The following is a 23474-nucleotide window of genomic DNA, read 5'->3' as shown; positions in this document are numbered from 1 at the left end:
GTGCATAGGCACACCATATGTACATATACTTACCCATTTGGAATGGGGACTCAGATCTGGCCCATTTAAGACAGGTGTTTCAGACAGGTGGGATAAATCCTGCTCTGGAGGTGCCAGTCTCTCATAATTTACTGTAGATTAATGACTTTAGATTAGACACTTGGTTTGTAGACTGCTAGAGGGTAAATGAAGTGAATCCAACCCATAATTCAAGATCCCAGCCTGATCTCGCTTGTATAAAAAGGCGCCTCTAAAAGGGACCACACAGAAGTACTTTCATATAGGTGTGACTAACAGTACCGGGAACACTGCAATGTCTCAGCATGCAGCCAGAAACAAAGTGTTCAGCTCCTAAACTGCTAGTGAGAGCTCCCTAAAGACACTCAGATGCTCAGTTCTTGGCCTGTAGTGATCAGGTTTTTAGCTTTTACCCCAGTGCTGTGACAGGATAGTTCAGGGTCCCCGATTTTCACAGGTGTACAGGAGTTGAGATGTGCTCTTCATCACGATGTGCAACACCAAGGCACAAAGGGGAATCACTGGTCAATTTTTGGACAGTGAAAGATATTTTGGGATCTTTGGCTGCTCTCGGCTATCGAGGATGTTAGGAGTTTTATTGCTGAGCTGTGTCATGCAGTGGAAAGAGGCCAAGGCTTGGAAGTACCCAACAAGGGGAAAAATTGTAGTGAAGCGCTTCCAAGGTAGACAGACAGCAACCAACCGTCAGACAATTGCCCGGGCCACAGCAGAGCCCTGGCTCTGGGCTGTGCAATGGGGGGAGAGAGGGCAGGGGAAGAAGAAAGGATGTAAAGAATGTTGTGCAAAAATGATGACTGTATTCCACTGAAGTGCATACTTACTAGTCTCTGCATTGTGGCTGTTTGTGTCTTCGTAATTTATTTGTTTGGAAGTTGGCAGACTCCTCTTTCCTTCAGGTGGCATTTAAGGGTGAGGCTGGCAGCCCTTTCTGGCGTGACAGCTGTCAGACAGGGAAAGGCCATTAGAGGATACTCAAATATAGATCCCCTTAGGGGAAAACGCGGGCTTCAGGAGAGCCAAAGCTCTTCCAGCTTGCCCAAGACCTGTCAGAAGAGAGCATGTATTATCAGTGGCATCAGTGTATGGACCCTATATTTGAAACTGGCCCTGCTTTGAGCCAGAGGTTGGACCAAATGATTTCCAAAAGTTCCCTTCCAAGCTATGTTGTTTTATCATTCAGTGATTCTGTAGATTTTAATAGCACAAAGAGAGAGGAGGTAAAATTTGAAGGTTCTTAGTTATTTTCCATTATTTTTTGGTTTTCAAGTTAAATAGCATACTGAGGAATGTGGCACTAATTTTCCAGGTAACAAATATTTCTAAGAGCTGATACTCATCAAGCAGAAACCAGAGAATTTTGGCATATTCTAAAACTATGGCACATGAATATATTAAGCCCTTCACTGGGTGTCAGCCAATATCCACACTTGGTGCCAAACACTGAGAAAAACGTCTCGGTGGCCATGCAGTTTCTGGAAGCAGTGGGCTAATACAGATGCATCAGCAACACCCACTCCTTCTTCCAACCTTTTCCCCAGCCCTGTTAAAGTGATTACAGTGTCTGAAAATGCCATCAAAAAATCAATAGCATTTGATCTGGTTTTCAGTGTTGTGCTGGCAGACGCATACCCAAGGCTATAGGAAATGTGGAGGGTGGGTGCAAGTAGGTTCCTCATTAGTGGCTGGATCTGGAGGTGACTCTCACCCCACTGGATTCTGTCTGCTCCTCTCAAAGTCAGTGTGTGGACACCATTGTTGAAACTGGGCTTGTCCAAAGGGTCTGGTTACGTCCATGGGGCCCATGCATATCCCTGGTCTACCCCAGACCCATTCCCAGCCTTAGTCCCTGCTTTTCTAGGCACTTTCCAATGTTTACACCTGGGCCTATTAGATTTAACTGAAAAGCTACTTCTCCAGACTCTTTAACCTCCTCCATATCCGTGATGTCTCACAAAGTTACTCAAAAAATCCTTTCCAATCTGTGGCTTAACAAAAAATCTCCAAATTAAACGGTAGTTACAGGGAAAGACTTCTGCCATTCTTAGTGCATCATTTTATTAAACAAACTTTCGTCACAATTTTATTTATGGCCCTTTTGTACAATCTTGAACAATACAGTGTTCCATAGAGTAGCAGGGGTTGCAGTGTTTGCAGATTTTGATGAACCAGTTTGAGAAAGGGAACTGAAGTCAGACACCAGCTAGACACTTAGCCCAGCATCTGCCATGGGTGACCATTTTCTCTGGTTTCCTCCTCTGGTTACACCTTAGGTGAACTTCACCACTGGCAGCACTTTTAGCTGATGCCATGTAGTGCTAGTAAAAGTCCTCTTCATTTCCTTGGGCTGACCCTAGGGCTCTGCTCAACATTTCCATGTGTCCTATGCCAGGACTTGCATGTGCTTTCCTGTCCTGGGCTTGGTTTCAGAAGAATTTCCTGAATTGTTGCACTTCTGTTCTCTGTGACCACTTTGTTTTCCTAGGAAAAAAAAAACCACGTCTGTGCTGGTGTCCACCTCCTGCAGCTGGTGGGACACAAGAGGACACGTGTGGCTCATTGAAAGCAGGCGAGGAGTGGTGCAGTGCACTGCTCTTTCTGCCTGATCAGTTGGGAATCCAGTTGTGTCCAGGGCTGCTGCCAGAACCATTAGTCACGGGTCACAGTTCAGTTTGTAAATTGGGTGTCTTACCTGAGCTCTCATGGAAAAATTAGGGGCTTTTTCTAAAGCAAAACAAAATTTCTGCTCTGCTTCTAATTAGCCCTCTGTAGTCCCTGCAGGATTAATTACTGTCTTCTTCACTTGTATCATCAAATGCTGTTTGGCAACAACTACTTTTTTTATTATTATTATTATTTTATTTTAGGTATAATTAGGAGTACTGGCATTGCAAATAAATTCAGTCAGGTGGTACTTAAAAATTACAGAGCTGAAACATCACCTAAACTAGTAGTTTAAACCTAGTTTTTGAATACCAACAACCCCATTGCACTTTACTGTGTGTTCAGAGCTTGTTGCTTTGGGGTCATCAGTACATCAGTGTGAACGTCCTTCTCTTGAAATCAGCAACAGAAGGGTTTTTGTTCTGCAGGGTCCCCCAAGATATGGCTCTTTTAGAAAAGGACTGTGGGTGCCAGGATGCAATGGCACCTCCGAACTCTTCCTACTGCCCGTTGATGCTTTGTAGATCCCCAGCCACATTTTTTTCTCACTTAAATGAAGGGCTGAGTGCCACCAACTGCATAATTCTATCAAGTGGTAAATTCAATTTATTGAGTGGGAGAGGCGGTAGCTAGCAATAAGGCAGGATTTGGGTTTTAAAAATCTGCCTTGTGGGAATTGGGCAAGCTACCAGAAAGACAATACAGGATTTATCTGGCAGTGCATGCCAAAGGAATGCTAAATATGTGAGCATGAGAATTTATTGATACCAGTGAACAAGCTCATTAGCGCTAAAGTGCAGAGCAGCTCTGTAAATGTACCCTTCAACTGTCCCAATAAAATCCCTGTACTCAGTCAAGGGGAACTAAGGTTTGTTTCTGTGGAATGCAGAACTGGCCAGTCAGCTTTCCCAGAGAACTTTCACGCAAAACATGTGTCCTCAAGTATAATAGTTAGCAGTATTTTATTAGCATAAGCAAATTTCACAACTAACCTAAATGTATTTCCCCTGCCACTAGTTTCACAGTGATTCAAAGATTCTCCTAAAGCTGGTACTGCAGTATTTCTCATAGGAAAGGTTTATTCCCTTCTTGCTTGTCACTGGTGGTTGACTATTTGCCCATTAAGAGAGCTGTGGCCCTGTGAGGGACATGGGACACCACAATAAACCTGCAGCTTGTAGAGTTGCAATGGAGATGAAGGTTCACTATATTTTTCTGGAAAACATCCCAGTAATAAAAATACACTTGCTAACTGTCTAAAGCTCCAATACCTTATCAGCAGTTTATGTAATAAAATCCCGTTAGTACTGCAAACTGTTCTCACATGAAATAGGACATGATATGCTTCATGAACTTTACATACCTATTCACTGTCGTTATGCGTGTAGCACTTGGCTGAGGCCTTTACATGCAGGTGTAACTGCGTACCTTGTGTTAGTTTCTGCTAATTGAAAGCTATGTAATATGAAGCAGAGTATTTTCCACAATGAAAAGCTGTATTTCCTTTCCTTGTTTGTTTGTTGTCTTTCTTTCTTTCTTTCTTTCTTTCTTTCTTTCTTTCTTTCTTTCTTTCTTTCTTTCTTTCTTTCTTTCTTTCTTTCTTTCTTTCTTTCTTTCTTTCTTTCTTTCTTTCTTTCTTTCTTTCTTTCTTTCTTTCTTTCTTTCTTTCTTTCTTTCTTTCTTTCTTTCTTTCTTTCTTTCTTTCTTTCTTTCTTTCTTTCTTTCTTTCTTTCTTTCTTTCTTTCTTTCTTTCTTTCTTTCTTTCTTTCTTTCTTTCTTTCTTTCTTTCTTTCTTTCTTTCTTTCTTTCTTTCTTTCTTTCTTTCTTTCTTTCTTTCTTTCTTTCTTTCTTTCTTTCTTTCTTTCTTTCTTTCTGCCTTTCTTTCTTTCTTTCTTTCTTTCTTTCTTTCTTTCTTTCTGCCTTTCTGCCTTTCTGCCTTTCTTTCTTTCTGCCTTTCTTTCTTTCTGCCTTTCTTTCTTTCTGCCTTTCTTTCTTTCTGCCTTTCTTTCTGCCTTTCTTTCTGCCTTTCTTTCTTTCTGCCTTTCTTTCTTTCTGCCTTTCTTTCTTTCTGCCTTTCTTTCTTTCTGCCTTTCTTTCTTTCTGCCTTCCTTTCTGCCTTTCTTTCTGCCTTTCTTTCTGCCTTTCTTTCGCCTTTCCACCTTTCTTCCTTTCCGCATTTCTGCCTTTCTGCCTTTCTTTCTGCCTTTCTTTCCTTTCTGCCTTTCTTTCTGCCTTCCTTCCTTCCTTCCTTCCTGCTTCCTTGAATTCTTTTTTTTTTTGCCAAGATTATTAGTCTAGCAACTTGTAGAAATGGGAAGATTAATTAAGTAATGTTGCATCAGCAGATTTAGTGAGATAATGATCTGTTTTGCCATTCGTGTTCAGAAGAAATAATATGCTAATAGGAATTGCAGTTAGGGCTTATTTTTTAATGTCCTGCTTAAATACCAGCCAGTGACCAAGTGGTTCAGTAAAATGGTCTCAACAGATCTTCTAAATTATGTTCTTCATTCTGAAGGTAAATATTTTCAGACTTGGAGCATCTTGTATAAATGTTCCTGTTAAGGTCAGTGGAAATCTTGCCATTATTTTCTCTAACTCTAACCCAGTTCTTGCAGAGGGACCAGGACAGTGAGTTCCAGTGTGGGCTGAGCTTTCTCAAAACTGAGAACTGCGGGTACCAAAATTTTAATTCCAGGCCCTTGCCTAATGCAAATGGGTCCAAGATTTCATGCCCTACAAAACACTGCATGCGGAATGCAGGCAGAAGTGTAGAGGATATATTTGAAGATCAGGTTACCAAGGTGAATTGCCATAAAAATCAGCTGAACCAATCAGGGAAAGGGCACTTTTTAATTAATACATATTTGAATCCAAATGACTAATTCTCGGTGTCTGAACTGTCAGTAATTTCCATCCAAAGTAACTGTTCAAAATTCATGACTGTCTAGAATATCTTTGTACAAGCCAGATATGTACATAGGCTGTGCAAACTCTCTCTGGGGAGAAGCACGGTTAAAAATAAAGTTATTATTGCTACCACAGAGAAAGAGATGATGACAAAGATAGGAGATTGTGCATCAGGTACTGTGAGACTCTGAATCCTGCCCTGCAGCCCTGTCTCCAAGCATTGCTGGTTCAGACATGGGCTGATGTGCTCAACTTCTGAGTCCTGTTTGTGTTTCCTCATGTCTGTCCATACCTGGAATGGAGCAGAGCATCATGCAGGGAAGGAACAGCGTACATAGGACTTCATGAAGTATAGCTCCTGCCCCAGACCAGGCTTCAAAGGGTGAGGTCCTAGCTCCATGAGGGCCAGGGGAGTTTTGGAATGGTTTTTAGGATTCTTCCCCCATCCCTTTGAAATGCTTATGAGTTCCCACTTACATTTAGGCAACCAGTCATCCTAGGTTCTTAAATGAAGAAAGATCTGGGGAATATGTACTGGAAGGAAAGAGAGACAAGGGGTGGGCATGATCTTGCATATGTCTCTGTGTACCCCCAGCTCCCCAGTGGTGAAGTATCCTTGTAACAGCATGCTCATGCTATTCTCACAATTATTGGCAGGGAGAGAGATATTTTTCTAAACAGATTGTCATCAGAGAGGACCTCATTACAGTTAAAACACTGAAGTATTTTTCTAGCTTTCTTCTTAGGCTTTCCCCCTCACCCCAAATGACAGCTGAAAACTAAACTGAGCAGGAGCTGCTATATAAGCCTGCAGAGAAGAGACTGAACCTAAAAACTGACCCCAGCCCATCCTTGTGAGGTACCCACCTGGTCTGTGCTGCGCTCCCATTCTAGGCATAACCTGCCTTCTCTTTCTTTTCCTCTGCTGAAATGCAACTGCATGGCAAATATGTTTTTGTTTTTGTTTCTATTTTATTTTCCCTGGGAGCAGGCAGCCTCGTATTGCCAGCCCAGTGCTCACTGACCCACACTTGCGCTGCGGCGTCTCGCTTTGCACCCCTGAGCACCTAACAGGGATGATCCTGCAATGCTACTCTCTGGTTTATAGGAATTGTTCCACTAAAATTAGCAGGACTTTCTTCCCAAGCAAAGCATAATGGGCTTTAAAGCCTCCTTTTTAACCCTGAGGTTCTTAGTTTTGATGTCAAATTTCAAGGTGTCCCATTAGCTGAAAAAGCACCAGCTGGTGTAATCGTGTTTGTGCAACCCTCATGGAGAAGTTGGGCAAAACAACTGGTTTTAAAAGCTCATATTGGAAAAACTGATCTACAAACTAACTGCAGCTTTTGAATGTATGTGATTCACAGACACTGGACTGTGGGGAGGAAAAATATTTTGAGAAAACTCTTTTTTGCAAGGGAGAAATTGGGGGAAAGGGATATTGCTTGAATAATGTTTCTTTTGTTACTACTTGCTGCTCTTTGTACACTAGCCAATGCAAACGACATTCATGTTACTGACGATATTTTTGAACAGCCCAGCTATCTTTTTTGCTGTTGTTAATATACTGAGGATTTGGGGGGATTTTAAATGCCTCTGCCTTTCAGGATTATTTCTACAAAAGCAATTGAGAACTGTATTTTGACAGCAGGAAGCTTATAAAAACCTAGAGAAAAAAAAATAAAGCATTTGAAACTGAACAGCTATAAAAGGAATGCACCTCTGCTACCATATCTGAAATCTTCAAGTGATCATGAACTACATCAAGGAAGAACCATCTTTCTGCTGAAAATCACACATCAGTTCGTACAGAGTGGATGCTCCCTTGACCACTCGTGTGACTGCTGAGGAGGAACGTGTGGGAATGCTTTGGTTAAACGTGACTACCCTGTCACTTTTGGACATTGCCATGTGTGGTCGATTGAAATTGGTTAATCTGTAGCAAGCTTCTTGTTGCACTTTTCTGTTTGCTAAAATTCAACAACAAGGAAAATGTGGGTCACTTTAAAGCATTGGCAGACAACTGTTTCTAACCCAAAGGATTATGGGTTTTAGCACAATGAACTGTACTTCTTCAGGGAGGATTAATGTTAATTTTTTTTTTCCACACGTCTTTATTTACATGTGGCTATATTTTCATTGATACAGAATAAAAAGTGCATTTTATTGATCTTGCGAGTTTGTGTTGTTACTTCTCTTGAGCTCTGGCACCATAAAAGTGATAACTTTTGTTTTCCTGGCCAAAGAAAAGCACAATTTGTTGAGATTAATGAGCAAATCATAATCTTATTTTTAGGAGTCTTGGGGATGGGGTAGACACATAAATCTATTGTTAAATAGAGCTTCTGTACAGAACAATAGGAATAATGCTTGGTCTTCCTCCTCACTAGCCTGAAGATAATAGGAAATAAATCAGGCTGAGCTGGGCACAGGTATCTCATTGATAAAGCTTCTATAACATCTAATTCCCTCTCTCAATGAAATTAGGAAGAAGAGGGAATACTTTATCTAAGTAGGTAGCAATTATTTGCTTATAACCTTTTGTTCATAAAATGTTCCATTTAATTTGGTGTAAATGTAACTTTGCTTCAAAAAAAAATCCATATGTTAATTACATTCCAAAAGAAAAATTAAGATTGGGAGGGTGGGGTAGAAGCAGAAGTGTTTCAATTCAAAATTTAAATAATTTCTAAGACATTGCCTCCCTTTGCTTCTTAAAGCATTACCTTTCCCTAGTGGCATTCCCCAAAGAATCACCTGTGCCAAGCTGCCAGTGGCTTTTCTGACATAATTATATACAACACTGCTGACATGTTCTCGAAACCATGGTTTCTCCAACACTCCTTCAGCTCAGAAACCAAACCAAATGGAAATTAGTAGAGTTTTTTTTATTCCCTTGCAAATAGCTTTGACCCAGATCTTACAGGCTTTGTCCCAGCCCGTGATGGTATCAGGGTGTGGAGGGGTAATTACAGCTGTGACTGACAGAGTGAAACTAATTCAATTTGAGCATAAAGCATCCAAATCTAGCCATCCACAGATAGGTGTTGCTTACTGTAGGGACATGCTCTCTGGGGATAAAATGTTTTCTATTTATGGTGAAAAATACCCACTGCTGATCTTTCCTTTTCTTGACTGGCTGAGTGCTTACCCTCATCATCCTCAGCTGTGGTGAGGTGACCCCAGGCTCAGCACATGAGGGAGGACAGCTTAAAGCTTTCATGGCAGGCACTGGTAGAACAGGCCATAATTTCCATCGCTGAAAACGCAGTGGCAGAGACTGCTCCTGCTGCTTGTCTTTTGTAATTAGGGTTGGCTTTTGCCAGCTAAGAAGCTGGCAGCATCAGCACAGCAGCTTTTTCCAAGTGGGTGTTTGGGATGGTGTCAAGGCTGTGCATCCCAGCCCTGGGAGCCACGCTGGGAAGGGAGCTGCCAGGCATGATGGAGGGAGGCTGAAGGATGAAGCAAGAGTGGATTTATTTGCAGGAGCTAATTTGTTGCTGACTGACAGCACTGGTTTGTGCAGTAGTGCAGCTGTGCCTGAGCAAGCTGGCAACTTCTGTCATTACCCATAGGACTGGTATGCACCAGCATTCCAATCTCCTCCCACCCCCACCCCAGACAGGGTTTGGCTTGTACCCCTGCAAGCAGAAAGGGTGCTGGCCAAGATGCAGGATCAGCCCCTGGGATTGCCATGGCCCTGGGGGAGACAAAGTGGCCATTTCACTGCAGATTGCTTTACCTGTGCATATTACCTCTGTCTAAACAAGCCCTGAAAGCCAAGGAAACAAGTTGATATATAGGCACATCTCATTCCCCTTAGAGAAGCACCATCCAACACAATGGGCTGAAGATTTATTCTCCAGGGCTAGTGCTCCCACTGTTTCAGGATCCATCTATAAACGACATGCATAAGCTAACACGGGCCAGGAGCACAGGGCAGATTGCTGCTTGGTTCAGACTGGCTCCTCCCATCAGTGAGCCCTTTACAGGCAACTTCTTACAAAAGTTTTTTTCCTAATTGTCCACAGTGATGTTACTTGGCAGAGAATGATTATCTTACATCTCTGATTAGGTGAAGTAATGAAGATGGAGTGAGCAAGCTCTTTAACGCTGGAAATTCTTCAGTGGTTAACTGTTGACTAGAAATAACACAGCTGCTCTTTTCAGAGTAAAAACTGAGCCAGACATTAAAAGCTACCTGAACTTCTTTTGTGCACAACTCAGAAAATGGATAAAGAGAGATATGCCATTGATGTCAGCTATTTTGGGAACCGCCTTGACCACCTCCCTCTCCTGGCCAATGATTCCCATCTAGCCAGGTCCACCTGAGTATAGTGCTCACCTGGTTGCTCTTAGAGAGGTGACGAGTTCATAAATCATTACCTTCAGGCATGAGCAGGCAGGTCCTGCAAGCTTGAGGGTGGAGTGTTTGAAGTATTTGGGCAGTGTGGGGCAGATACTTGAAGAGCTACGCTGATCTCATATGCAGCAAAACGTCTCTGGAAACACCTTTGTGGCAGCGCTGCCCAGTGCATTTCACTGCCAGTACCAGCAGCTGCTCAGCAGTCACTGCCACAACTTTTTGGAGAGGCTCTTCTGGCCTTTGGTTAGATAGAAAGACAGAAAAATTACATCCTGATTGCTTAGCCCAGATGTGGGAAGTAGAGGTTTGCCTTGCAAGCCATTTGTCAATGGCTTCTCCTGTTCATAACCACTTTTCTTCAAAGGCTGTCAAACCAATAAATACAAATATATCATGTATTTATAGAATGAAATAGAAATAAATTGTGCTGTATAAAGAAATGGTAGAGACACTAGCAAAGTACTCACCTTAATTTCTCTGCTATCCAAAATGGCCATGCAGAGCCTCAAGCTCTACTGATGTTCACCAAGAGAGAGACAATATCTGAACAATTAGTTTCCTATTCTACTCCTTATGGGTTATGTTCCTCTCATGTAAAATTTAACCAACTAACTGAGAATGCCAAACTGGAACCTGATCCCGTTAAAGACCCCTCATGATAGGCAAGAGAAGGGCACTTCCAGCTCACTGAAATCCTTTGGATGGGTTTATCTGTCCCCATTATCCAGATGAGCGGGCTAAGATGAAAAGACCCTTTTGTCATTAGTGTCCTGGGCTGATGGTTATAAATTGCCATTGTGCTGTACAAACACAGGCATGGAAACATTGGCTCCTGTATCTTTACAAATACATATCCTTCAGGTGAAATGCAGTATTTAGTCATGACACAAGTCTTCAAGAGCAACATGTACAGTACATCAAGACTATTCTTGCTGAAAAGCCCATTTGCAAAAGACCTGAAGAAATTTGGTTTTAGAGGAGCAGCCAAAAGCTTTCTGTGAACATGTTATGAGGGTCTGAATAAATGATTATTAAAATGTAGATTATGAAGGGAAAAGTTTGGTTCACTGGTAGTATCCATTATTCTTCTGCACGTGGAGAACGTGTTTCAGGAGGAGTGAAAGAAGGATCTGTCAGGAAAGGATGTATGAATTTTTTTACTGCTGAAAAGGAAGCCACAGACAGAGCTACCCTGTGAAGAAAGGTGAGATTCTACCCAGACTTTTTATAAACACATCTGCAGAAGAAAGCCAGTGGCTTGGTCTTGCCCTGCAAATGACAAGTGTCTCTGCTTGGAAGTGCACAGCAACTAAAGCAGCAAGAAAGCACAAATCTGTGTGACAGTTCTTGTCTCCACGAGCTCCCCAGCTCAAGTCTGCCAGGCACCGCACCCATTGCTGCCTGTTGTCTCTTCATTTCATCCCATGCCTGAAAGTCACTTGCTCCTGCTCAGCTTTCACAGACTTTGCAACCTCCCAAGAGCTCCCACCACCATCAGCAGTGCCCATTGCTCCCGTGGCTGCTAAGCAAGAAAGATGGAGAGCTGAGCACTCATTTACTCCCTATTCAGGGCACAATTTTAAAGATAGCCTGTGATCCTGCATGGGAGAGACAGATACAGAAAGAGATCCCAAACCTGAATTTTTCTCTACAAAACTGGTTGCTCCCCCTCTGATTTTCAGTGATGTTGAAAGAAAGATAGGAGTACCTGAAATCAGAAAAGGCAGGCTGCTGCTTCTGTTCCATCACACAGCATGTCCAGGACAAACAGGTAATCAGACCCAGTCCAAATGAGTTTATGAAAGGTCTTGCTTGACTAACCTGATCTCCTTCTATGACAAGGTGACCTGCTTAGTGGATGAAGGGAAGGCTGTGGATGTTGACTACCTAGATGTTAGTCAAGCCTTTGACACCGTTTCCCACAGCATTCTCCTAGAGAAACTTGTTGCTCATGGCTTGGAGGGGCGTACACTTCATGGGCTGGATGGCCAGGCCCAAAGAGTGGTGGTGAGTTGAGTTAAATCCAGTTGGTGTCTGGTCACGAGTGGTGACCCCCAGGGCCCAGTACTGGGGGCAGTTCTGTTTAGTATCTTCATCAGTGATCTGACGAGGGGATCGAGTGCACCCTCAGTAAGTTGGCAGATGACACCAAGTTGGGTGAGAGTGTTGATCTGCTGGAGGACAGGAAGGTTCTACAGAGGGCTCTGGACAGGCTGGATCGATGGGCCAAGGGCAATTGTATGAGGTTCAACAAGGCTCAGTGCTGGGTCCTGCACTTGGGTCACAACAACCCCATGCACCGCTGCAGGCTGGGGGCAGAGCGGCTGGAAAGCTGCCCGGCAGAAAAGGACCTGGGGGTGCTGGTCAACAGCTGGCTGAATATGAGCCAGCGGTGTGCCCAGGTGGCCAAGGCGGCCAACGTCATCCTGGCTTGTGTCAGCAGTAGTGTGACCAGCAGGACTAGGGAAGAGATTGTCCCCATGTACTCAGCACTGGTGAGGCTGCACCTTGAATACTGTGTTTGGTTTTGGGCCCCTCACTGCAAAAAAGACACAGGTTCTGAAGCGTGTCCAAAGAAGGGCAGCAAAGCTGGTGAAGGATCTGGAGAACAAGTCTTATGAGGAGCATCTGAGGGAACTGGGGTTGTCTAGATTGGAGAAAGGGAGGCTCAGGGGAGACCTTATCGCTCTCCATAACTACCTGGAAGGAGGCTGTAGTGACGTGGGTGTCAGTCTCTTCTCCCAAGTAACAAGCAATAGGATGAGAGGAGATGGCCTCAAGTTTTTCCAGAGGAGGTTTAGATTGGATATTTGGAAGAATTTCTTCAATGAAAGGGTTTCCAAGCACTGGATCAGGCTGCCCAGTGAAGTTGTTGAGTCACCACCCTGGAGGTATTCAAAAGATGTGCAGATGTGGTATTTGGGGCCATGGTTTAGTGGTGGACTTGGTAGTACTAGGTTAATGGTTGGACTCAATGATCTTAAAGGTCTTTTCTAAGCTAAACTATTCTATGATCCTGGATTCTATGATTCTGGCAGGCTTTTCTCTTACTCCGGGCATGGAAAAATCAATCTGAGAGCTCTGATGGGACACCATTTGTGACAGTCCAACCACTACTGCAGCAGGTCATGGAAACCAACAAATGACTCATGTGGTCAGGTCAGAACAAAAGTTGGTCACATTAGCCCAGTGCTGTGCTAGCCCACTAACTTTCAAAGATGTCCAAGTCACAGGTATTTTCAGGAATTCCCAGTATATACAGACCATAAGAAGGGTGTGTTTTTCATTAGACCAGTGGAATTTAAAGTGTTCTTTTAAAACAGGCTCTCACTGAGAGGGTTAGAAGGTAAAAACTCTAGGACAGATTACATATTATAGCAAAGGGTCTGAATCTATACCTCTCTATCTTATCCTGTTGGCTTGAAAGAGAGCACAGCTACATTAGCTGGAAACTGCCCACTGAGGCACTAGGGTGACCTTCCTGGTAAGCAGAAAAGTATGCTGACCCAGAGGTGCTTTCTGGCTTCACAAGTGCTTCTGCCAGGAATAGTGCTACTCAACACCTCCTTTAACAAACAGGAGCAAGGTCCTCTGAGTATGCTTGTGCGGCTCGCAAATGGGAACAAATGCGGAGGAACGGGGACTGGCCAGGAGTGCAGAGTGCAGGTGCAGGACGTGTGGCCAGCTAAGTGCTCCTGACACGGGATGGTGCCGGCTGTGAAGAGCCCTCAAGGGCAGGGGCTGGCAGCACATCACGAGGCACTTTGAAAACATCGCTAAAGCTGAGCCGGGAGTGTGTGCTGTCAGGAACTGCCACTGATTGGCAGGAAGATGGACCGACCAATTTAATAAACCTCTTCCATCTCCCTCCTCTGTAATTCTGTGACATTTTCTCCAGGAAAGTAACATACTTCCAAATTAATCTGATTGCAGTGAAGCAGGCTGTCATCAGCCCCTGGAGAGAGCAGAGTGGTGTGATGGTCCATCTCAGCTGAGAGCAGGTGAAAGAGCTGCCTACATGGCATGGGGCAGAAGAGGACCCTCTTATAGGTTGCCAAATCTACTAATTATTAGCGGGAAATAAGGAAAGGCTGGGTAAGGAGACAGATAGCCTGAATCAGTTTATTGCCTGCTAAGTAAATAAAGCACAGACAAGAAAAGAACCAAGAGGAGAAATAGACAGACTCATAGGCTTGATGGATTAATCAGTCTTGCCATGTACGTATGCGTAGGCATTAGAACAACATTATAAATCAATGATATAGACACTACTCAAAGAACAGTGCACTGGTATGCGAGATGTAAGACTGCAGAACAGAGACTATTCAACATGGGAGGATAATTTGGACATATTTAGCTGTTTTTCATATATATATGTGCTGTAACGTTCGAAGACCCCAGCTCTGCTATGCCACAACTTGGCAGTACCCTGCAGCAGAGGCAGAAGGTAACGGTGGGACCAGCTATGGGGAGCTGGATGGACGAAACCCCACCACTTGCCCATCTTTCTCATATTTGTCCCAGCCATTAGGGCTGAGCAGAACCTGAGCGAGGGCTAGGTAGTGCAGACATGGGAAAGCACATCTCTCAACAGACAGCAGGGGAAAGGGCAAATCTGTGATGATACAGCACATGAACAGTCAGAAGTCACATTCAGGGATTCAAGACTGGGTGACAAGACTTTCGCATTTTTTGAGATGCAAAGAAAGGAGGCAAGAGGATTGGAAAAGCACAATTCTGTCCCTGATGCTCCCTCTCTTCTCCATTTTCTTCTTCCATTAAGATACAATATATTACAGACTTCTGTTGGGAGTGTAGAAAATATTCATTAGAAATAATTTTCCACTGAAACATAACAGTTAAAATGGTGTCCCTGGTTTCCTGGTTAGGGAAAGTCAAAGGGTCTGGAAATATCCAAAGCCTTTCAGAAGTAGCTCAGGCTGTTGTTTATTTCCATACTTTCTCAGAAGGGTTCTGCTTCATGCTCAGGACACCAAACTTCCTTCTCTGGCAGCAGTTTTTGACTAGGAAAAGCCCTGGATCAATGGGTATAAGCAGACCCTTTGAGTCCCAGTTGGGGTTCACAATCTGATAAAATAAAGAATATTATTTATCTAAAATGCCCTCATCCTCCTTATCTGCTATTTACTTTGTGAAGCAGGGCCAGGAGCTGCAGAGATTTCCTCCAGCCAATAGATCACCCACTCTTTTTCTTTCTCTTTACTTCTAAAGATTAAAAAAATGCTACCTCTGTCTTTTGCAGTGTAGTTTTTTAATTGTCTAAGCAATCAGCTTTTTTTAGTGAAAAATTAAAAGTGCCGAACAATAGTTTCTAAGACATGTGCAGACTTCTGCATCCTCGTAAAAGATAAGGCCTGGCCCAGTGTAGACTCATTTTTAATATACCTACAGCTTTAAAAGGTTGGGAAACTTCATCTTGGGAATATATGATAGTGTAACAGCTTCAGCTTCACAAAAAACTCAGTTTTCCTTTAGTAGGGTGTTGTTTCTTTCTCTTTTTTCTTTTTTTCTTTTTTTTTTTTTTTATTTTTTTTTACTTCCTTTATCATTTTCAAGCTCCATGAAGATATGCAGACTTTTTTTCTGGCTGGTTTGACCTGCAGTTTTGAGGTTGGCTCTTTATTCTGGCCAGACAACTTTCTGACTGTAGCAGGGAAAGAAAAATAACAGAAGGAATCCAAGACATCAATTGTGACAGCAAATGTACGCTAGTAGTCTAGCACACTCTATATTTCCAGATAAGCTTTCTTGAAACAAAGACAACTAAAGAAAACAAACAAACAGAAAAAAACCCAACCTGTTAGAACTCAACAGAACCAACCCCTCACCATATGATATTTGCTAATGAACTGCATGCAGTGAAAAATGTGTGAGAATTGTTTCTGTGGCTTTTTGGGGAGGGTGATGAATTATATTCAAGTAATGTAATAAGCAAGTCTGAAAATGGGTTGTGGTGGGTGGTTGCTTCCCCCCCCACCTCTCACCCCCCCTGGCTAAATCATGCCATAAATGTTTCCCTCAGCAGATGCAGACGCACATAATTTCTTTTGGGATTTTATAACCATGACAACCAGTTTTAAAGGAACGTTTTCAGTTTCCATAGTTTAAATTAGAAGTGTATCCAAAAAGAGGGTTGTAAAATGAGCAGAAGTAAGCCACTATTTCCACATCTTCCTAAGAACAATGAAGTGTTACATTTTTGCCTTTATTATATACAAATATAATACAATGTAAAATAAAGCTCTTATTCCAACTTTTACTTATAAAATAATTTCAAAAGCAAAGTTTATTCCCTTGTTAAAAAGCCTTCATTTTAAAGATAGTAAAATTAAATCTTTCTCATTTTAACTCATGTTAGTTTTAATGATACTGTAATTTATAACAAGTAAAGCATGCTGACGTTTAATGCATATGACTTCTTTGAAGTCACAGCCTTTTAGTAGAGATGAATTTTGATGAGTTTTACCAAAAGGGTTGAAAGAGTTTAGGTGAGCTAAAAATAACTCAGGAGCCAGTTTAATCTGGGTTAGGCACCGTTCCTTTTGTTTTACATTGAAATCTCATTAGCAGCAAGGTGCAGAGAACCTTTCACTGCTTTCAGATACTTCAAAAATTGATGCCAAGTTCTGGACTGGAGTCACGAAGAGGGGCCAGTACCCAAACCCAACATGCTGCCAGTGCTAGTGTCCTGATGACCTGCTGAGCTGGGGCTTCACCCCAAAAGCCTCCTCTGTGCTCCCATTTCTGTTTCAGGCTACGTCCAGCTGCATCCGTTGGCTTGTCAGCCCTGACCTGCACATGCTCACTTGATGCCCAGTACTGCTCATTAACACTGGTATTGCCCATTCCAACACCTGAAAGACCAGGGCAATAGTAAAAAAGATGTGTTCATCGCTCAGAGAAAGAGAGAAGATGATTCTGTCTCAGAATTCCCTTTTTTCTTGTCCCTTTAAGTAAACTAGAATAGCCCTTCCTAGTACCTCTAAATAGAGGACTGGGAGCTTGCTGGGATGCAAGCAAAGTCCTGAGCAGTGCCACGTAGGGAAAGGATGTTCCCTTATGGGTACGTGCTGCTGCCACAGCTCCACACAACGTAACATTTGTTTGGGGTTCATCTGTTCAACCTTCCGTGCCTGACCTATAGCTGTTTGCATGTCAGATCATCACTCAGACCTGTTTTGCAGGCAGTAAAAAAAGCTAAAGTATGTGCGTGTGCCTGTGTGTGGGCATGTGCCCTCATGTGTGTGCATGCATGCAACAGTGTGCCTAAGTAGAATTTTTTCTCAAAATTAAACAACTAAATAGGTCAGATGTACAGTGCTTTACAAACATCTCTTCTTCTCTTGGTTTAAATTAGGAACCTAGAACCCCACTGAGACACAGGTGCCTGCCTTTGCATGCATAAATCCCACCTGTTCTTTGAGGTTCTAATCTGGCAAAACGTTCCCGTGTAGCCAGCAGATAAGTATGAACCAGTGGTCTCCGGGCCCGTAGAGAGTGCAGCAGTGCTCCCAGCCTCTGGTTACAGCAGCCTTGCTACTGCATTCATGCTTCCTCTTGGTTCAAGTCCATGTTTCGTCTAGAAGAACATTCATTACTCAGTTTGGTCATTTAAAGCTTTGGTGGGCTCACATGCTTAATGTGTGTTTAAACAGAGTGGGGCTTTTTCAGCACTGGTACTTTGTGAGTATCTCCTTCCCTTTGCAAGTTTTACATGATTAGCTCCTGGTTTGTAATTTCCAGCTCATATTTCTAACCCACCTTGAAGCGATTTACATAATGTCTCTATGGAGTTGCTTTTGTTTGCCATGTTGCCAAAACACCCTGTCAGCCTGGCTGGGTGATACTGCCTTCCTCTTCTCCCAGTGCAGGGTAAAACCCACCTGCAAAGTCCTAGACAATTGCTGGGTTCATTTGCCATGTAGTACATATGAAAATGTGCTTTCAAAACAGGCAGAATACAACATTCAGTTGTTCCTTTCTCCATAAAATCAGCATTACTTTGGCATTTCTAAGTGACACAAGTTATTCTGTGCTCACATGTAACAAACAGCAAATTCCTCACCCTTGTGACTGGGGATCCACCTGGGGATCCTTCAAAGGAAGATGAGCTTGTTGAGTTGTTTATTTGAAAACCAATGAGGACTCTGGAGTTGTGTACTTTCTCCTTAGGGCTGACTAAGATGACTTGGTCATTCCTCCCCTGCAGCGGAGGTCTCCAACCCTTTCCTGAGAAGGTAATTTCAGCCTACAATGCAGTCCAGGTTTCTGATCTGAGGTTCACAATTGCCAGAGGGGCTTTTTCCACACACACAGTTCCACACCACTGCTGGCACTCCTAATCGATCGTCCACTCAAGGTACCCCCAAGCTGGACACAGCCCTTGGGCAGGACATGGCTGCTTTTGCAGAAGCACTGCAGTGGTCCCTGTGCGGTGCTCCCCTGCGAATAGTCAGACCTGTGCCTCACTCCCTCCAGCTTGCAGTTGTATGTTCAACTGGAACACTGGTGTCAAGCCAGACCAAGCTGTTGGTACAGGGCTACAATAATTAGTGCATGTTTCCATTAGCTAATCACATCTTTTCATGCTGAGCAATAAAATCTCAAGTAAATGAAGCAAAATGTTATCTTAAAACAAGTGTGGCAAACAATTGTAACCAAGAACCAATCATCTGGAGAGCAGCAAACCGTGAATCAATGGAGAGTGACCTCAAAATCTGTCAAAAGAAGGTAACTCAAGACCGCTAACATGAAATTACCAGGAGTTTGGTTCCCAAAGCACTTTGAGTTTTTATTCTGAAAATACATTTCTCACATCTGATCTCTGCTGGGCCCACAGTGTTGAAAGCAGCAGTGGGCTCATCTCATCTGAAGATCCATTTAAGGGGTTTGCATTAGTGTGAGGTAAAACCCCCCAAGGTGTCTCTCTTCTTGAGATGAGAAATAATTGCTTTCATTTATTCTAATGCCTGAGAGCAGAGGAAGTGAATGGCTTTTGGGGTGACAAAACCTTTCTCCCCTTCTGGACTTGCTGTTGCAGAATTAAAGATTACATTTAAACTGCTGCAGGTACCACCTTTACACCTACAAGTTCTCTGGAGGAAAACAGGCTCATGGTTTCTGCCCCTGCAGTGCTCACAGTGCTGACTACTGAGGGTGACAGTAAACTTGGTGCTCTAAAAGCACCTTGGATTTTTTTCCTTTCTAAACATTAATTTAATCTGATTTTGATATGCATGTGTGTATGAGAGAGACTGCACAACTACATTTCATAGCAATATAGACTTCTTTGTCAGAGTCCAACTGAGTTTTGAGTTCACTGCTGAGACCTTGCTGCTCTCCAGCACTGCTGTACCCTCTCGCTGCCGGAGCTGAGCTCTGGGTGCAGGATCAGACCTGCAACACACTTTGCAAAAGCCAGGAGAAGCAGTTCCTCATTTTGTAAGCTGAACTAAACACAACAAAGATAAACAGACCTATTTCCCTTCCCTTTTAATAGCAGGTCAGTGATGCAATGTCTCTAATTAGCACTCACAGTTGGCCATAGCTGAATTCCTGGGAAATGTTCGGTGGCCTGCAGGTATTTTACCATCCTCCCCTTCCATCAGTGGTTACTTTCAATCACAGATGCTTGTGCTCTTGGCTGCTGTTCCTTAAACTGAAAAGCCAGCTGCTACAGTCTGCTCTTTGGACAGGGACAGAGGGGTTTTGTTACCTGGGTGAAGAGAACAAAAAACTGGGCAGAACACGAGTAGCTTTCAGAGACCTGTCTAACCTTTGTGAAATCTGGAAGAAAAATAGGCTTGTGTTAGAGGACAATTAAATTCCTTCCCACTGTTATATAGATCTGATCTAATAAGAGCTAAGAAAATGCTGGGTTTTATTTTCAAGCAGGAGTGAATGCATGGGACATTTACTGTTTAGAACAGAGCCTTTAGTCTATAAAAGACAGTGGTAACATGCTTTCAATTCAAATCACTAAGTACACACACCCCTATACAAAAATATATGTGCATACACACACGTACACACATATATTCCTATGTGCATGACAAGTTTTCACCCCCTCGAACAAAAGCCATTCTTGAAATGACTACCAAGGAGATGGCAGTGTAAAGCAGTAATGTTTCCAGTGCCTTTGCTTCTCCCCTCGCTAGTGCTGCTCCCACTTTTCTGGCCTCTGCAAAATAAATTAAGCTTAAGGAAAAGCTTCACAACAGCAGTGATGCAGGACTCCTCCAGGGCCCTGCTTCTAATCTGTTTGTGGGGAAGGGTCTTTTCTATCATGAACAAGTCTATGCTGTGAATGACAAATGTGGAATCTAAGATGGCAAAAACTATTGCAGTGCTATGATTTGCAGTCCCATAGGAGGGAAGGCAAAGCGTATCACCAAGTTGTACACTGGCTGCAGAAATTAAAGTGTGGTTTTGTCCCTAGCTACTGACAAAGTGCATAAATGCTTTTGCTAAGTAATATTACACAACTGAATATAATTTGACTCTATGAATGGCCCTGCTCAGAAAGCCAAGAACTCTTAGAAGAACAGAAATAGAAAATTCTGTAGGGTTTTTTTAGGGATCATCCTTTCAAATCAGCTATGGCATGCCTAGTAAATATATGAGGCTTGATAGGGCTGAGTGGCATATTAGACTCTCTTCCCAGGGCTCCTATCTTTATTTTATTGCAGCTCTAAGGAAATTAAATACACTTTATATTATTCCTTCATTTGTGGTATACCTGACCTTGGTCTAGATTTAGATTTTTCCAGTTGGATCAAATTGGGCAGTCATAATCCCTCCTCTCTGCTGTTGCTGAATCTGAAATATCTGAATTAATGAGGTCTCTTGTTTCGCTATCACAAGATGTAAGCTGCCAAAATATTTACTTTCTCCCTGAGTGATGTACAAAAGAATGAAAATGTAAATCATCTACATACTCCTTTAAATGCTCCTTTACATATAAACCACTAACCTAGCTGCCTTTTACTTTCCAAGCTGTACACTGCAATACACAAAGAATGCTCAAATTCTGACAAATTTAACCACAAGTATAAAGATAATCTCAGGCATGATGTGCTTTAAACATACTTAAACTGCAGAAATCAGCTTAACCAAACTATCTGCTTATACTGTATCCTTGGACTAAGTCCCTCAAATAGATAGCTCCCAGCTCACACGATAAACCAAAAGATACATTATGAACTCAAGTGAAACCATAAAGATTAGGGATAGCTAAGACTTTAATATTCTTCTAATATTCATTTGAAAGTGGAACCCTTCTCTAACAGGAAAGGAGAGCTGAAAACCTACTAAAAATACTTGTACTTTATGCTGCATCCAATGAATGATCCTGTAACAAATGGTAATAGTTAAATAAGGCAAAAACCATTAAAGTGCTGTTGCTCTGGACCTGCTGTCAGTTGGCATAACTCCATATCTTCAATGTAGAAAAAGCCAATTTAGCAGCAGCAGTAGATCTGGTCCACCATGTTTGAAAAGAAGCAGATGAGCATCTCGTCAATATGATGCAAGAGTCTTTCCTTTGCATTGCCTACATACTTCTAGCATATGGATGGCTGAAGCACCTTTACACTTTTCAACTTGCAACCTGATGAGACAAATACTCATTTGTTGGCTGTGACAGTCAAGAGGCAGGCAGCAGACACGACAGGTACCCTGAGTGTATATGTGTTGAAACTAGCTGTGTACCCTAACTTCTGATAAGTCTGTATATATTTATCAGAAACACTGTTGCTTACTTCCTGGTCTGTAGGCAATACTCTATAGTTTATATACTCTATATAAGATAATTAGGTGTAAGTGAAAAATTTACTGGGATCAAATCGAGGAGGTTCCTTGTATTTAGCACAAAATATAGAGAAAAGGTTTCTTATCTCTTTTGATGCTTCTTTTCAGTCAAGAGGAACCTTGAGAAACTTGACTGGGATAACAGAAACCTCATGGAGCTCAACAAAGAGATATGCAAAGTTCTGGAGCTGGAATTAACCCCATTCCCCTGTGCAGGCTGGGATCTGCCTCAATGAGCAGCAGTCCTGCTGAAGAGGAGCAGGGGATTGTGGTGAGAAACACCAGGTTCAATATAAGTTAAGAGTGTACATGACCTACATTGTGATGGTGAGGGAGCTGAGCTTGTTAATCCAGCAGAGAGGAGGCTTACGCATAATCAGGCGGCTTGAAGGGTAGTTCAACTACTTGAAGGGTAATTACAAAGATTATAAAGACAGACCCAGTAAAGGCAGACAACATAACAAGGGAAAATACCCATAAATTGGCATTTTGGATGATCAGGAGAAACTTTTTCATCAGGAAGGTGCTGCAGTGCGAGAGCAAGCTGCACAGGGAGGTGCTATAATGTCCATCCTTGGAGGCTTTCAAGATGTAGCTAGACAAAATCATGGCTGACTAGTATATTGGACTATAGACCTCCAGAGGTCTTTTCCAACTAACACTGCTATGTCTGTGATTCCTGTAGCAGATATCCCATGCTTACGCACCTTCCTCTGTTGGTAATAGATGTATTCTCCCAGATAAATGGAGCTTTTATGGTATGTCACTGAGTTCTGGCAAAGCACAGGTGTCTTTGATCTTCTAGGGAAAACTCTGGTCATAAATCCATTTTCTTTTGGACACTCTGTGTTACAGCTTTGTTTCTTCCTTCATATCCTCAGAGTATTGGAAAGAAAAGAAAAGAAAGATTCCAAATATCAACAAAATAAAAAAATAAAAAAGAATTAATAGTAGGGTATCTTCTGCTTTCATTTAGGGAACTTTGCCTCATTTGAAAGAGGAGTTCTAGCTACAGAGCCAAAACCCATTTATTACGAATAGGGCTAACAACAGACCTTTGTTTGCATGAATCCAAAAGGAGGATGGGCCACAGGCTCAGCTGGTGCAAGTTCAGCATGCAACAGCCAGTGCAAATATTGTGATTTATACCAGCTGAGATATGGCTTTCTGTTTCTATTTTAATAAATCATCTGTAAGAATAAATTTCTCCTTACTTGCCTGGTATGGTTCTGTTGAGATGTTTAACCACACTAACAACGACTATGTTTTTAGTGCAAACCACAAATGAAACATCCTTTGTGCCACATAAAGCATATCTTCTAGCGTAGATTGATTTTAGAGGTGCTAATTATATTATATAGTGTTGCAGGAACTACAGTAATTCACTTCTAAAATCCATTTAATTTCTTTTTAATTACTTGTGTTTACCAATTCCTTTAGATTCAGAAAAGGCTCAAAATTGCAGTTAGCAAAGGAAGCTTGAAGTGGAATGATTAAGAACATCTGGCATATACATAATTATACCAGGCAATTTATTCCGCCTTTACCATTTCACTATAGCCGTGGTAATGAGGTAGAGCTGGATTCTATCACTTTTCTGAACATGTAGAAGAACCTTACTGCACAGACAGTTTCACTGAAATAACTGAAAATAATTAAAGCCTGTAAC

General features: G+C 42.4%; 1 protein-coding gene across 1 annotated transcript in view; it reads right to left on the bottom strand.

Moving 5' to 3' along the window:
* LOC116962468 overlaps positions 1-23474 on the bottom strand; it is a 101483-nt gene that overhangs the window by 5366 nt on the left and 72643 nt on the right. Inside the window, exons 2-3 of the mRNA XM_032996365.2 lie at positions 861-979; positions 34-131 (exon numbers count right to left, since the gene is read on the bottom strand). Coding sequence (XP_032852256.2) covers positions 34-131; positions 861-942 — 180 coding nt within the window. The 5' untranslated portion in view covers positions 943-979. The remainder of the gene's footprint in view (positions 1-33; positions 132-860; positions 980-23474) is intronic.

Source organism: Tyto alba, unplaced genomic scaffold (genome assembly GCF_018691265.1).
Source record: "Tyto alba isolate M040663 unplaced genomic scaffold, T.alba_DEE_v4.0 Super-Scaffold_29, whole genome shotgun sequence".
NCBI classification, from domain to species: Eukaryota; Metazoa; Chordata; class Aves; order Strigiformes; family Tytonidae; genus Tyto; species Tyto alba.
Note: the sequence above shows the minus strand (reverse complement) of the source record. Positions and strands in the feature narration are given on the sequence as shown.